The 17,082-nt window shown below is 40.3% G+C and overlaps 1 protein-coding gene across 4 annotated transcripts in view; it reads left to right on the top strand.

Moving 5' to 3' along the window:
• The window catches only part of Eif2a (eukaryotic translation initiation factor 2A), a 38,422-nt gene extending 22,366 nt beyond the window's left edge, over positions 1-16,056 (top strand). For 2 of the 4 annotated variants that reach the window (XM_005339907.4, XM_078043561.1), the window contains exons 10-14: positions 1,335-1,906; positions 3,213-3,326; positions 7,223-7,351; positions 8,338-8,403; positions 9,144-9,526. In XM_005339907.4, coding sequence (XP_005339964.1) covers positions 1,335-1,906; positions 3,213-3,326; positions 7,223-7,351; positions 8,338-8,403; positions 9,144-9,209 — 947 coding nt within the window. In that variant the 3' untranslated portion in view covers positions 9,210-9,526. Of the gene's footprint in view, positions 1-1,334; positions 1,907-3,212; positions 3,327-7,222; positions 7,352-8,337; positions 8,404-9,143; positions 9,527-12,427; positions 14,714-15,295 lie in introns of those variants that run through there. The other 2 variants (XR_013436611.1, XM_040270004.2) reach the window with 2 other exon arrangements.
• The last annotated feature ends 1,026 nt before the right edge of the window (positions 16,057-17,082 follow it).

Genomic DNA, 17,082 nt, shown 5'->3' with positions numbered 1-17,082 from the left:
TAATTGATTAGCTTATAATTAAAAGAGTAGAAATAAACGTAAGATACCAATTTTTACTTAATAAACTGGCAAAGGTGAAAGCATGAACCTGCATAGTACCAGAGCCAGGGGACCTGCATGGTCACACGTTGTTGCTAGGCACATGCGCAGGCACACCTCCTGGGAGGGCACTATGGTGGGCAAGGAAGTGCGCATGCCCTGGTAGCTCGCAGCTGTATGCCTGCAGATGCGGTGCACACTCTGTGGGAAGAAGGCAGTGGGCTGGTGATGGAACACAGTGCGGCTGAGGAAGAACTGACCAGCTGCACGTGCCCATGTTGAAACCCCAAGATGGAGACTAAATCAATAACAGGTCTGGAGCTGTGTCACTTATGTGTCTATTTAGGAGACAGATGCTTTATTTCAACAAAAATATTCTGAAAGAGTATGCAAGAAATATAACAGGGAGGGGATTGCCTTTTTTAGAGGAACTTATTTTTGTGGCATGTATATCTTTATATAGTTTACATTTTTATTACCATTTTATATATTACTCCTTCAAAAATAACGACAGACACTTGTCAGGCATGGTAACACGTGCCTGTGGTTCTTTCTTGTCCTAGCCTACGGGAGGCTGAGTAAGAGGAGCCTGAATTGAGGAGTGTGAGATCAGCTGGGACATAGAGCAAGACCCCATTTCAGAAAAGTGTGTTTTTGTTTGTTTTGGCTTTATTTTTAACATTTTTAAAAAATATTTATTTATTTTAGTTGTAGTTGGACACAATACCTTTATTTCACTTATTTTTATGTGGTGCTGAGGATCGAACCCAGGTTCTCGCACATGTGAGGCGAGTGCTCTACCGCTGAGCTACAACCCCAGCCCCAACATTTTTTTAATATTTATTTTTTAGTTGTAGTTGGACACAATAGCTTTGTTCTATTTATTTATTTTTTTATGTGGGGCTGAGGATCGAACCCAGGGCCTTGCATGTTCTAGGCGAGCACTCTACCGCTGAGCCACCACCTCAGCCCTTGTTTTTTATTAATAGTAATAAACTCATATTGGTTTCCATGAGCCCATATTGCCAAAATGTTTAAAATAAATTAGGATTCCATAAAAGTTCTTAAATAAACTTATGATTACATATTAATGCTCACAATATATCATATAGGAATATTCTAACTTCAATATGCCTTGAAATTCTTAGAGGTTTTTTTTTTACTGTTTGATATGTTTGTTATGTTGTTATTTTACTGTTTGATATGTTTATGATTTCTGTGTATTTATAACTTGTGCTAATATAATATTCATATAATTCTTTATTTCTAATTTGGATTTTGTATTCTTTTTCTAGCAAAAAGTGGCCCCATCTATGATGTAGCGTGGAATTCCAGCTCCACCGAGTTCTGTGCCGTGTATGGCTTCATGCCTGCCAAGGCGACGGTCTTCAACCTGAAATGTGACCCTGTGTTCGACTTTGGCACTGGGCCTCGAAATGCAGCCTACTTCAGCCCTCATGGACACATATTAGTCCTGGCTGGGTTTGGAAATCTGAGGGGACAGATGGAAGTGTGGGATGTTAAGAACTACAAACTCATCTCTAAACCAGTGGCTTCTGATTCTACATACTTTGCGTGGTGCCCAGATGGTGAGCACATCTTAACAGCCACGTGTGCTCCCCGGTTACGTGTTAACAATGGGTACAAAGTCTGGCACTACACTGGCTCTGTCTTGCACAAGCATGATGTGCCATCGAACGCAGAGTTGTGGCAGGTCTCCTGGCAGCCATTTTTGGATGGAATATTTCCAGCAAAAAGAATAACTTACCAAGCAGTTCCAAGTGAAGTGCCCAATGACGAACCTAAAGTTGCCACAGCTTACAGACCTCCAGCTTTGAGAAATAAACCCATCACCAATTCCAAACTGGTAAGTAAAGTTTTACTACTTTGATAGGAAAAAAATTTTCACTGTGTAGACTTCTCTGGACCTATATCTTGTGTCCTGTGTGTCTTAGTATCTGGTAGGATCCAGATTAGGGCAGGAATTGTTGAGAATCTGGAGCTGAGGAAGTCCAGCCGCGCACCCTGTTAAGCTGATGAGGAGGTCACTCTTGAGGAGGCCAGGCCACGCCAGTGGAGTGAGACAAGGCAGGCCCTGCAGCTGGGCTGCCACAGCTGCTGCTTCCCATGGGGATTCTTGATCCAAGTTGCCCAAATGTTTGAACTTCAAGAAAACATGGTCTGATTGCCTTTGTGAAATTTCTGAATTTTAAAGACACTGTTGGTCAAAAACACATATGTTATGTTTAGGCCATTAGTTACCCACCATTGCTGTAAAGTTATGACCATAGTGTTGGTCAGATTCTGATATTTTTTTAAAAAGTTAGCATTTCAGAGCTTAGGGAACACCCTGGGTTTCTAGGATGGTATTAAGAAATAGAGGTGCTCCAAGAATAAGCAACAGTATTGCTGGTGTTATTATGAAAGTCACTATACAAGAGCTATGAAATGGTCTGTTCATGTCAATTGGATGTACAGATAGCACTTAGGGAAATAGATGCCTTTGAAGATTAAATATTCTTACATCTTCCTTATGCCAGTCTTCACTTCTACATAAACAAAAACAAAAGACCAGTGCTTCCTCCTTGACTGCACACAGTGACTGTAACTGCTTGAGTTCTACCAAAGTGTCCCATTCAAACATGGCTAGGTCTGGGGGAGGCCCAGTGGCAGAGCACTGCCCAGCGGGTGCAAGGCCCTGGGCGCCAACACCAGCCTGGGAAAGTTGCTCATCTTTCCCATCTCTGGTTTCACAAGTTGAGGCCTGGGGGGCGGTCCCTGTGTGAGGAAGGTGTGAGGCGACTGGGTTCCTGCTGAAGGACAGATACCAAAAGCAGCTCCTGGTGGTATCCCATCTTATGAGCCCTGTGTCTCTAGTTGTGCCAGAGAAAGAAAAACTCCTTTTTTGAATAAAACTCAAGTGAATTTTGCCAGCTTTTAGAGAACCAAAAGATATATGCGAACAAGTAGAAAGATCCTCTTTCAATCCATTATGACAGTGAGCGTGTGCTACCACTAATAAGAGTTTTTCAATGATCTCTGTCAGTGATTTTAAAGTAAAATGATAAAATAAGCTTATCCTATACCAACAAAAGCATATTATTTGTTGTTATTATATGTATTTTAAAAAACATGGACTCCATTTCACAATTGTTTGTTTTATATTTCCATAGCATGAAGAAGAACCACCTCAGAATATGAAACCACACACAGGAAATGAGAAGCCATTATCAAAAACAGCCCTTAAAAATCAAAGGAAGCATGAAGCTAAGAAAGCTGCCAAGCAGGTATTTGGGGTACTGATCTCTTCAAAATAGAACAAACAAACCAAAAAGAAAACCAATTAAATTTTAGCTTTGAACCTTTAAATGTAATGAACTTTGGTTTTGAAGATTTGAATGTTATGTTATAAAATGTAGCTGGAGTTAGACTTAAATAGCCAGAATTTCTTTTTGTTTGCCTATGGATTTCTAAGTAATCCAATCTATATGATGGGTGACTATTAGTTTTCTATCACTGTAACAGAATACCTGAGGTAGTCATCTTATAAAGACAGAGGTTTATTTTGACTCACAGTTTTAGAGTTTCAGTCCATGATCTATTGGCCCTTTGGCTTTGGACCTGTGGTGGGTAGTACATCATGGTAGTAACCTGTGGTAGAGCAAAATTGCTCACCTCATCATGAGCAAGGGAATAGAGAGGAAGAGAAAGGGGCTGGTATCCTACTGTCTTCAAGAGCATGTCCCCAGTGGCCTGAGAATCTTCCTTTGACTCCACCATCTAAAGGCTATCTTTCTTCCCATTAGTACCACCCTGAGCATCAAGTCTTTAACATATTGGCTAGCAGTGTCTGGTTAGTGAGGTTATAGTGACTGCATTTTTAGGTTCAGATAGAGTGAGTACTGTAAGAAAATACCTTAGACTGGGGTTTGTAAACAACAGAAATTCATACCTCATATTTCTAGAGGCCTAAAAACAAGGTATCGGCAGACTCTGTGTCTGGGGGACTTGTTTCTCATTGACATGGTCTTCTGCGTGTCCTCCTGTGATGGAAGAGTCCAGGGAGTTGCTTGAGGCTTTTAAGAATTCATATACACTCCTGAAGGCAGAGTCTTCCTGACTTACTCACTTCCCACAGCCCTGCCTGTCAGTCTCGCTGGCATCAAGCTCTACCAACATTCAGACCAGAACAGTGGCGTGGATTTTTAGCAGCTAATTGCTGTATCTTTCCTTCAATCTTGCTGGTAACAGGCCTAGGTTGCTTAGGTTTTTTGATAGGAGTACTATTTTAAGAGAATTACATTATGTAACCATATTCTGCTAAAATCTTGGCTTTTAAAAAACACCATGGTTCTCTTTTGTAGTTAATATGTTTCATCTTCAGAAATATCTTAAAAAGTCACCTTTAGGTTATTTTAAGTAAAAAAAAAATCCATTCTATGCATTAGATTTGTATAAAAGCAATTTTGTCCTCCTGGTAGGGATCTGTGCTGGAGCTGGTTGTTACCAGAAATCGGTGTCTTCACAAACACTGTTAGGTCAGATTACTCTTCCTGGAGATTGAGGGTCCCTCTGAAATCTACTTAACTTAGAATCCTATTTTCATAAGCAAATTTTCTTCATATTATCAAAAGGTATTTTAATATGATCATTGTTGATGAAGATTCTTTTGTGATAAAATATTAGTTGTTTATTTTGTATGATTTTCTGATATTTGAGCACATAAAATTTGGGGGAGATTACAGAATCAGTATGTCTTATTTAGAAAAAGTAATTTTAAAATAGTTAAAATTTTCTTAAAGGTAGTCTTTGTGTCTCTTTAAAAAAAGAAAAAAAAATAGTGCCATTAATTTAAAGCATAGTAGTTACAGAAGTTCCCTAGTGCATCCATGAAGCCATACAGACACCTACAGTTATTGGTGTCCCTGAACCCTCTCTACAGAGGTGCTCTTTGCTGTTCTGGTGGGCAGAGGGTTTTCACCTTGCAGGTACTCTGTGAGTGCGTTTTAAGATGACTGGCCAGAGTTGTAAAAGTTACGGCTATGTGATTGAGTGGAGCTAAATGCCCTATGACAGGATCGTACCCTGCCTGGATCTTCCAATCCTGACTGAATTAAATAACCAAAAATAGCATAGTCAGGTTATGATTTTCTCAGCTTATCAACTTTACCATAAAGAGTTGAGGCTTAAGAAATAAATCTTTTCATGTACACATGACCAGAATTTAAGTATAATAAAGCAGACATTTTAACTTACTTTTGGTTAGTTTATGGTAGAAAATCAAATTTCATGTTTTACCTAATTTTAACACTTTTTCACATTTATAACTAATGTTTCTTCCTCGAAAAAAGACACATTCTCAGCTCATTACAAATAACTAAAGTTTTAAATTTTTATCTGATATCAGAATTGATTTCTTTTTTTAAAATTTCTTTTGGGTTCTGGGGATTGAACCCAGGGGTTCTTATCACTGAGCTCCATCCCCGACCCTTTTTTTATTTTATATTTTGAGACAGTGACTGAGGCTGGTCTTGAACTTGTGATCCTCAAATCTTAGCCTCCTGAGTTGTTTGGATTACAAGTGTGCACCACTATACCTGACCAGAAATGAATGTTGGTGGGCAAAATATCCATCTTCTTTAAGCCACTTCTATCATCTATTTTTATATTACGAAAAATGAAAAATACCAGACTTTACATTATCAAAATTCATAGGCTCCTTAAGAATAGAAACTAACACTGAGCCCAGTGGGACACACCTGTAATCCCAGCTACTTGGGAGATTAAGGCAAGAGGATAGCAAGTTTGAGACTAGCCTGGACAACTTAGGGAGGCCCTATCTTATAATTAAAGCCAGGGGCGGGGGTGCACTAAGGCTGTAGCTCAGTGATAGAGTGCTTACCTAGCATGTTCTAGGCCCTGGGTCTGATTCCCAGTACTGGGGGAAAAATAATAAATAAATAAAAGCTACATATTTTCTTTCTGAATACTCTTAAGTGCTTAATAGTGTGTTTTCACATAATAGGAAAGGAATTAATATTTCTTGCCATGTACAAAAGTGACACCAATATGCCTTTAAAAAAATGACTACAATCTTATCCTCTTTACAAAATCTTAGGCAGGCTCTTTTAGAGTTGGAGAACTAGAGTAACATCCTATCTGTGTTCTTCCTGGGATGCACTGGGAGTTAAGAATTTCCCATCTAGAAGGTTTCCAAGGCTTGGGGCACTCAGTGTTCTGTTGACCTTCAGAAGGAAGAGCAACCCAATCTTTGCCTGGAAAGACTTATAGCTTTTTTCCTCCCCTCGTCAAAGCACGTATCTGATAATTACAAAGGAGAGTTGTGGTTTTGCTCTTTTCATTTATTTAGCGTATGCATTCAGGCCAGTGCTGTGCTGGGGAACCAGCTGTCCTGGGGAGAACCTGCCAAGGGGGGAGGGTAGCCTGGGATAGGTGCAGCAAACCCAGATCTGTGATGTGGGAACTTCCCAGGAGGCCTAGAGGCTGGGTAGGCCAACAGGTAACTTGTGGGGAAGTATTCTAAACATGGGACAGTGTACATAGAGGCAAGGAGGCAAGAGTGTATGGCACCTTGGGGATGTGAAAGTGGCTCACAGGTGGTCCTTCAGCAAGGAGGGTGGAGGCTAGAGGGAGTCAGAGGTCTGGTCGTACTGGGAGCATGCAGGGGAAAAGGGCAGCCTTCCCTGGTACCTGGCTGTAGAGTTGAGCTAGTCTGGAGGTGAGCAGTGAGCTGCTCTCTTTCTAGCACCCTCTGTTACACGGACTGCCCCTACACATTCTGTGCATTGGGAGAGCATCACAGATTGAGAAGTGACATACCTGCATGCTGGCAGGGTACCACAGAGCAAGACGTGACACATCTTCATCAGCAAAGCCCTCTATAGTCCCAAACCATCCACAACACTGTGGCACATCCCAGAGTACTGGTCAAGGAACCTCTTGGTGCACCCCTATGTGGTCATTATGGGAACACGTAAGAGCCTCCGATGTGGTCATTATGGGAACACGTAAGTGTCTGACGAGGCCTTTAATCCAGGTTCTTCAAATAATAAAGTGTAGGTGAAATTGACATTTGGCTTTCATGTTACATGTCAGGATTGTGGATTGAAATGCTTTAATGTCTTCATTTTTAAAATTGAATTCTTAAAAATATTTCCTGTAGGAAGCAAAAAATGACCAGAGTCCAGATGTGGCACCAACTCCTACTCCGCAGAGCACATCTTGGAACACCGTCTCCCAGGCAACTTCTGGTGACCCTGAAGTAGATAAAAAAATCAGGAACCTAAAAAAGGTAAGAGACTTTTAAATGAAAAGCAGATGTGTGTGTTGAAAAGAATATACTTGAGAATCACATCCAGAAAAATAGCAGTGCTTAGCTGCCCAACAACAGGGAGCCAAGATGCTTGCTTTGTTGTTTCCCACTATGAAATACTGTAATTAGGATGGCACTCATTTTAGTTCTCATCACAGATGCTTAAGGGCTACTTTCATTAATTTTTGGAGTAATAAGAAGTAATGTGCATTTGTACAGAAAATGCTGATACTTTACTCACTATTTCTTTAGATACCGGTGATATTTTGTCCCAGTTTTAAGATGAAGAAGTTTATTAATTTATGAAATTTCCCCTGTGGGGTAGGAGGTCTCTGAACCTTATCTAGCTGTATGTGAGCTGCTCTTACGGCCTCAATTGTAGTCCGACATGGTGAGACATGTCTGCAGTCCCAGGGATTCAGGGGCTGAGGCAGGAGGATCGAGAGGCCAAGACCAGCTGGGAAACTTGGCAAGACTCTCTTTCAAAATAAAAAATATAAACCAGGTGGGGATGTATCCCAGGCTCCATTCCCCAGTACCTGCTGCCAACACTCACAAGGCCTGTCGTCATCCAGGTACAATGGATGTCAAAACAAATGGCAAAATAAGTGATATATTTAGTGATAACTTAATTAAAAGCTTGAAAAAAATATTTTGCCAAATCTCATGTTTAAACTTGTACAGTTTTATTTTTGTATTTTGGTGGTGCTGGGGATGAAACCTAGGGCCTCATGTGTGCCAGGAAAGTCCTGTGCCCTCAAGCTGTGTTCCCAGCCCTAATATACATGGTCTTATATTTAACTTAAAAAAAAAATTAGTTTACCCCAGTATTTTCACAGGCCATTCTTGATAGAAATGTCAGAAAATTCTCCTTATTCAAGTTTTATATTCATATGATTGTTAATAAGAAAATTTGCTTGAGGACATGACTTTTCTTCCTCTTGACCCTTGTTTGATACTTACAGAAACTGAAAGCTATTGAACAACTGAAAGAACAAGCAGCAGCTGGAAAGCAGCTAGAAAAAAATCAGGTATTTTCTGCATTTTTCCTTTGGTCTCTTAGTCATTACCATCATTTCGTGTTTATTACAAGCAATTATTTAATCAGGAAAATGAGCATGTGGATTTAACTTGTTTTGGAAACTGCGTGCCAGATTCTTTTTTTTTTTTTTTTAATATTTATTTTTCAGTTTTTGGGTGGACACAACATCTTTACTTTTATGTGGTGCTGAGGATCAAACCCAGTGCCCCGCGCATGCCAGGCAAGCGTGTTACCACTTGAGCCATATCACCATCCCCTGCATGCCAGATTCTTTTGGTGGTCACCTTGGACCAGAGTCAGACTGTGGTAGGGAAGAGTGGATGTAGATCATGGCGATTGAGCCGCTATTCCTGGGGGCACTGGTGCTGGAGCTGCTCTTTAGAAGAGAAGAGGCAAATGTGGGGTCTCTCCCTTCCTGTGGTTCTTGCTGCTGTGCTGCCTGCCCCTTCTCCTCAGCACTCTTAAGCCCAAATGAGGAATGGAAATTTCACTGGACTGAAGGGACATAGTGAGACAGCTTCTGTCTTTTGCCCTTTTGATTCACCGTAGAAATCAAATATAGAATTTGTTTCTTATATATGTTTTTTATCTGTTTATCAGTAGATCTGATAAAGTATAAGCAATCCTCCTTCTCTAAGTGGTTTCTCTAATCTCTAAGTTTGTTCAGTTATACAGGCAATAATTATTTTATTTCCTATTTAATAACTTTACTGTTTCAAACTTTTCTAGTTGGAGAAAATTCAAAAAGAGAAAGCCCTTCTCCAGGAGCTGGAAGATTTGGAATTGGGTATTTAAAGATTCACAGAAAGCAAGGTGGTTACCATAAACCAGTACAAGCACATCTTCTGTGAAACCCGTTTGTGTTCATGGAATATCCATGTGCCAATATTTAATGTTGGTCTGTAATTTTAAGGAGTTGTGCAAGATTCCGAATATGTATGAAATTATTTAATGTCTATTAAATTGACTTCTATATCCTGCATCCTGTATCATGTCAATATGTGATGGAAAAAAGATACATGAGATTTTTAGCTAAGTTGACACATTGAGAGACTTTTTTAAGTAGGTTGCAGTATTTGCTATATAAATGAATAAAGACATTTTAAATTTAACTGTTTTTGCCTTTAAATTCGTCAAGTTAAGTTTTTTATCAGGCTAGTTTGTAGCTCAGTGGTAGAGCAAAAGCACTTGCCTAACATGTTTGAGGCCATGGTTTCAACCTCCAACACTGCAAAAACAACAGCCATCCTGTAGTAGTTATAGCTTGGCATGGTGGCACATTCCTGTAATCCCAGCAACTCGGGAAGCTGAGGCTGGAGGAGAGCAGGTTTGAGGCTGGCCTCAGCAACTTAGTGAGGCCCCTAAGCAACTTAACAAGACCCTGTCTCAAAATAAAATACAACGGACTGGGGATATCACTCAGTAGTAGAGTCCCTCTGGATTCAATCCTGAGTAAAACATTTTTTGAATTTACAAAGTGTGTGTTAAATTATTTAATTCTCATAACAAGTCTGTGAGGTAGATGCCAGTGTCACAAAGTTGGATATGAGATCATAATGCAGGCAGTGTGAACCCAGTGTGCTGTGGGTCACTGCAATGCACTGCTTAGACACCATGCCCTTGCACACTCATTTGGTGTTACTGAAGGGCATGGTTCATTTCTTTCTTCTTGCAGTGCTGGGGATTAAGCCTTTACTACTGAGATACATCCTCAGCCCTTTTTATTTTGAGGCAAGAAATTATGTAGTTGATGAGGCTGGCCTCATGTTTGCAGTCCTTCTGCCTCAACCTCCTGAGTCACTGCACTTACAAAGCATCAACCATTCTGCTGGGTTGTTTGTCCTTTTCCTTTGGTGTTTCTCTATTCGATTGCTTGTCCTTCTTCTCGTTAGTTGGTGTGTCCTCTGTAGGAAGGGCTTATATGGAATATTTAATGGTTTAAGCAGCACACAAAGGCATAAATGAAAAGTATCTCCTGTATTCTATAGCAGCAGTGACCAATTTGGTGTTTCTAAAGATGGGTGGCATACCTATATTCAAGTAATTGTATATCCACAATTCTGTGTACTCTTTTTTCCCTTAAAGTATTATAGAGTTCATTCTGTATCAGTACCTCTCCGTTTTATATATATGCAATCCATAATAATACATATGTCAATGTATCATTTCACCTGGTGCACAGGATTGCACGTTTAATTTTTAAAACTAGGTTGAACATATATACACATACTTAAACAAAGTATAGGTGCTTATCTGTGTTCTGGAATTGGGTATATCCCAGGTTTTGAAAAAGTAATGTAATCTATAATCCCAGCAACTTGGGAGACTGAGGCAGGAAGATCACAAGTTTGAGATCAGCCTCAGCAACTTAGCGAAGGCTTAGTGAAAACAACCTGTCTCAAAATAAAAAAGGCTGGGGATGTGTCTCTGGGTTCAATCCCCAGTACCAAAAAATATATATTAAAAGCATTTATTCAAGTAAGATTTCAAAAAACTCTTGGGCTCATCCACCTGTTTAGTTGCATTAGTATCCAAATCTGGGCAAACTGGCAAGAGTTTATAAGTAGTGGGGCTGGGGATTTAGCTCAGTGGTATAGCTCTTGCTATCATGCATGAGCTTTTGGGTTAGACCCTAGCAACACACATACACAAAAAAAAGAATTTGTAAGTAGAAATGACTGTGACAAGCCTCGCTGTTCCTGTCTTACCAAAGGTTATTTGTTTTGTTCTGCAAGGAGAGGGAAAGAGGAGAATAAGCCCCACGATGTGCCTGCTTTTTTAGGTCATACTCGGCGGCAAACCATCAGGTCATGCCAGATTTAGAAATAATAGCCTTCACGCTTTTTTCTTCAAATTATATGAATCAGTTTGACAAGAGTTTTTTGGTACAGTACAAGTTACAAAGGAATGCAGTGTATCATTTAGAAATATGTATCATTTAGAAATATCGGATTATTTGTAGATATATTTATTTGTAGATTTATAAATTAGTTCATGACATGAAATAGAAGACAAGATTCAAGACTTGGAACAAAATGATGTGGCCAGGGAACATCAAAAAGGCAAGCATTCAGTGTATGGTGATGTGAAAATGTAGGAGATACCCATGCTCTCCTATGTTTCCTGTTCTCCTCTCCTGGGTATGTGGAGAACCACAGTTCCCCATAGTTAGGCACAGGTAAATATGTAGTAAGCACATGGAATGGTAGGCAGAAGCATGGTGTCTTGTTTCTAAGCAAAAGCATTTGTGAGCCGTGGCTCTTCATGCCTTCTCTCCAGCTGTGTTGGTCCCTGAGGCCTGGGGTTGAAAAGACAGTATCATAAATGGTGGTCTTGATTGACCCTAGTAAGCAGAGTCTCCTTGAGACTCATGTTGGACTTGTCATGTGAAAGAGAAATATATTTTTTATTTTTAGGCCAGTGAGATTAAGCCCAGTGGTTCCCAAATTTTGCTGCACATTACAGTTACTCAGGAGCTTTCAAAATTTCTAATGCCTAAATCCCCCTTACCAAGTAAATAAGAATATATTGTGTTAGAGATAGAGATCCATGTTTTTCTAAGGTTCCCCAGTGGATTCCAGTGTGCTAGCAAAGTTTGAGAATCCTGGATGGAGCCTGTGATATTCAGACGCCCACAGTGTGAGTCATCCTGAAGACAGCAAAGAGTCAAGTGAAGTTGTTTCTGTTGGGTATGTTCATCCCTAGAAAGTGTCAAATATACATGTATTACAGCCTGACTTAGGGATATAGTATTCACTGTATAGGTGGTCTCTGGGCTCAACTTATTTTCAACTTCATGATGGGTTTTATTGGGACATAAACATATTTTGAACTTATTTTCCATTTAAAATATTTATCAGGATGTGGCCCAATCTTAAGTCAAGGTACACATGTATCACTGTTTCTTATGAGGTTTATTCTTGGTTTACATCAGAAAACATCAATCCTGTGGTACGTCTAGGACTAAATGTTTTCTACTTTTGACTAAACTAATTAGTTCCCTCTTTTGTCAGGTATAAGCATCCTCCCATCATTTGTGTAGAATGTGATGGACATTCGATCGGAGCAATTTATGAGTGCACGACTTCGGAATGGACCCAGGACTGGACTGGTTGCCAGAGAGTAGCGCCATTTGTAGTTCAACATGTTGATTTGTCGGTAGGACACTTGAATATTAAGTTGGCATAAGAAAGACATTGGGATGTGTTATGGATGCATTGTATCCTTCCCAAATTCCTTTGTTAAAGCCCAACCCCCAATCTGATGATATTTGGAGTTGGGGCCTATTATGGTTTAGATATGCTTTGTCCCCCAAAAGCTCATTGTGAGACAATGCAAAAGAGTGTAGAAATTAAGTAGGTTATATGAGTCTTAACCTCCCCAGCACACTATCTGTGGACAGGGAATAACAGTGGTAACTATAGGCAGGGAGGGTAGGCTGATGGATGTGGGTCCTTGAGGTGTGCTTTGGGGCTTATATTTTGCCCTAGTGAGTGGGGTTCCCTGCTTCCTGTCATGTCCTGAGTTGCTTTTTGTTTAAGGTTTACCATGTTTTCATGATTGGCACCTAGAAAGAATCTACTATTCAGACCCTCCCCACATAAACAGGGGTGGAGATTTTGCAGTCCTGCTGTTTTCCCTCTGTATGTCACCTCAGTTTGGATTCTGCCAGTCTAAACACATTTGGTAGGATGCTCATTGTTCTGTGGTATCCCAAGCTCAAGCTCATGATAAAATGGAGTACAATGCAGCCTTTGCAACTCAATGCTGGAAGACAGGGCTTGGCAAACTACAGCCCTTGAGCTAAATCCTGCCCAACCCAGAGTAGATTTCTATTTCAAGTGGTTGAACAATCAGAATCACTTAGTAAGATTCAGATTTCAGTCTCTGCCCATGACATTGGGGCCAACACAGTCATGCGTACCCCTTAACACACTGTCCACACTGCTTCTGCCACTGCTGCAGAGTTGCATGGTTGCAACAAATTGTGTTCTTGCAAAACCTGACACAGTGACTCTCTGTACCTTTACAGAAAAATTTACTCACCCTGTGTAGAATACAAAATAACACGAAAATAATCATCCTTATGCAGGTGTTGCACCCCCTGTGATCTCTACCAGTAAGCAAGAAGTGAGATTGCTGGGTCTTGTCACCTTTGTGTTTATTCTCGGTCTGTTTCCATCTTTGGTACTGCCACCACTCTGAGGCCATTGTTTTTATTTAATGGAGGCATGATTAAGTTACTTAATGTCACTTACTAATGTTAGAGTCTGGATCTCACTGAATTGCTTAGTGCCTTGCTGTTGCTGAGGCTGGCTTTGAACTTTTTTAAATGTCTTTAGTTGGGGCTGGGGTTGTAGCTCACCTGTAGAGCGTTCACCTTGCACGTGCAAGACTCTGGGTTTGATCCTCAGCACCACTTAAAAATAAAGGTATTAAAAAGAAAAAAAAAAAACCAAAACAATGCCTTTAGTTGTAGATGGACAAAATATCTTTATTTTATTTTATTAAATGTGGTGCTGAGGATCAAACCCAGTGCCTCCCATGCCAGGCAAGCGCTCTACCACTGAGCTACAGCCCCAGCCCTGGTTTTCAACTTTTGATCCTCCTGTCTCAGCCTTCCCAGCTGCTGGGATTACAGGCTCTTTGTTTTCCCTCTCTCCTTTCCTTCCTTCCTCCCTCCCTCCCTCCCTCCCATAATCCCAGTGGCTCAGGAGACAGAGGCAGGAGGATCCCGAATTCAAAGGCTGTCTGAGGAACTTAGCAAGGTGCTTAGCAACTCAGTGAGACACTGTCTAAATAAAATACAAAATAGGGCTGGGGATAGGGCTGGGGATATGGCTCAGTAGTTCAATGTCCCTGAATTTAATGCCCAGTACAAAAAATAAAATAAAATAAAGGCAGGTAGGTGCTGGGGGTGTAGCTAAGTGATAGAGCATTTGCCTAGCCTGCTGGAGGCCCTGGATTCAATCCCAGGTAATATAAAAATAAATAAATGAATAAAAATAAGGCAATGGGTCCAAATGATTTAGGTACAGATTGAACCTTTTATACATTACACAAAAGATCAATGGGATCATGGGTTGCCATCCTACTTCAGACAAACTTGTACTAGTTTTGTTAAAACTGAATTGATTACTTTCTTAATTTCTGCCCCCTGCTAAGTAAAAAATTGTATGCACACGTTCTAAGAACAGTTTTACATCAGAAAGTTGACGATGTTTGTGTTACAATCCAAAAATATGAAAAATAGCTAGATATTGAGTTTTCCAAAAATAAATTTTAAGGTGAGCATTTTATTCTTGGCTCTTACCTGAAGACACATCCATGAATAGCCGTAGTCCCATGAGACCACAGATATCCCTCCAGAATCCCATCTCTCCATGGGTCAGTCCTAGCCCCAGTGGAAAGATGACACCTGTAGGGACAAGGCCTGTGGCCTTGGTGAGGGTGGGTGTCAGAATGGTACTGCTGCCTGCTGCGGGAAGATCTGTTGGCACCAAGGAGCTTGTAGCTGGTCCCAGGACAGTCAGGGCTCCTGTCATCATGCTGGGATGGCACAGGACCCTCACATTTCCAACTTAAAGGTTTCCTTCTCCCTCTGGGGAGCTTCTTTTTCTCTTTAGAACTGTGAGGAAGTCTGGCGTCTGAGGCTCAGTACTGTCTGTACAAAGCACCTTGCAGGGCTCAGGAATCTGCAGAGGAGAGGGTCCACCCCTAGTGATGCTTCTCATGCCCACTGGGGGCCTAGCCTCAGGGCCCTGGAGCCTCTCCATGTGCACTGCACCTTTGGTAGGACATGGAACTGACAGTAAAACCAATTGTTTTGGATCCATTACTTTCTATTTTTTAGAGCTCTTTTTGGTTATGTTTTTTTACAGTCTCTGGACCACTGGTCCTTTTCTTTGAGGTCATGGATACCTTGCATGGCACTTTTCTGTCATGTCAATGTCACTGAGATCTGAGAAGAGAGAGGTATGTGCTATTGTTTTGTTTTGTTTTTGTTTTTAACTTTAAACTTATCTTAAATTGGAAGTAAAAAAAGCATATTCCTAAAGATTTTTTTAATCTTTTATGAATTTGAAAATGAAAAGCATTTATTCACATGTCTTCATATGGCCACTAGAGGGTTCCAAAGATTGTAGTAAAGGGAAATCAATGAGGAATTAGAAATTGTAGAACATATATGGAAAATGTGTTCATTCATTTAAAACTTGCTATCTTAGCACCCTGGGCTACTCACCTTGGTTTCCTGGTTGTCAGACTCCTTGCATTAGCCTCTTGTCCCCTGCCATACTTCCTCTAAGCTTGGCTGCAAATGTATCATATTCCAAGAATTTTTAAGTCAAGCATTTACAAAATGAAATGTGTTCTCCTACAGAGGGAGTAATATCACCGGTCCCTGGTATTGAGGAAGAATCTTGAAAACCTTAAATAGGTGCACTTTAAAAATTTATCTTAAGAAAATGAAAAGATATAAAAATATTTGTACAAGTTGGAGCTAATGAAAGATTGTTATCCAAAATAAATAACTCTTAACACTCAATAGTAAGAAAAAAAGCCTCATTAAAAAATGGGCCAAAGTGGAAGACTGAGGCAGGAGGATCACAAGTTCAAAGCTACCCTTAGCAACTTAGCAAAACCCTAAGCAACTCAGTGAGACCCTGTCTCTAAATAAAATATATAAAGGGCTGGAGTTGTGGCTCAGTGGTAGAGCACTTGCCTAGCATCTGTGAGGCACTGGGTTCAATTGCCAGTACCACATTAAAAAACCAAAACTAAATAAAAAAGGGGGCTAGGGATATGGCTCTGTGGTTAAGCACCCTTGGGTTCAATCTCTAGTACCAAAAAAAAAAGATGAGGGGAGAAAAGACTTGACCACATCTCCCTAAAGAAGACAGATGGCAAACACATGGAAATATACTCCACATCACGTCATCAGAGGAATGAGGATTCAAACAATGCAGTACTCACCACCATACCCCATTCAAATGGCCCAAACCAGAACATTACTGTCACATGTCACATGCAGACAAGAAGGGGAGCAACAGAAACTGGTTGATAGCTGGCAGGACTACAAAACCTTATAACTACTTTGGAAGACTCTGGGGCAAATGTGGTTTTTTTTTTTTTTTTTTTTTTTTTTGTACTGAGGATTGAACCGAAGGATGCTTCATCACTGAATCACACCCCCAGTTCTTTTTATTTATTTGTTTTTATATTTTGAGCAGTGTCTTGCCAAGCTGCTGAGGATCTCACTGTGTTACTGAGGCTAACCTCAAACTTGCAATCCTACTGCCTCAGTCTTCTGAGTCACTGTGAGATTACAAGCATGTACCACTGTGCCCAGCCAGTTTGGCACTTAATAAAAGTAGACATACCATATAATCCAGAATAGGCTTTCTGGTATTTATCCAAAGGAGGTGAAAACCTAGTTCCACACAAAAACCTGTGTATGAATATTTATAGCAGCTTTATTTATAATTGCCAAAACCTGGAGGCAATCAGGATGTCCTTCAGTGAATGTCCAGATGATGGAATAGTATTCAGTGCTAAAAAGAAATGAGCATCAAGCCATGTAAAGACATAGAAGAAACTTAATACATACCAGAAAGTTAAAGAAGCCAAGCTGAACCAGTCACATACTATGATTCCAACTATACATATA

The sequence above is a fragment of the Ictidomys tridecemlineatus genome, chromosome 3 (assembly GCF_052094955.1).
Source record: "Ictidomys tridecemlineatus isolate mIctTri1 chromosome 3, mIctTri1.hap1, whole genome shotgun sequence".
Lineage (NCBI taxonomy): Eukaryota > Metazoa > Chordata > Mammalia > Rodentia > Sciuridae > Ictidomys > Ictidomys tridecemlineatus.
This window is presented reverse-complemented; position numbering and strand designations above follow the sequence as displayed.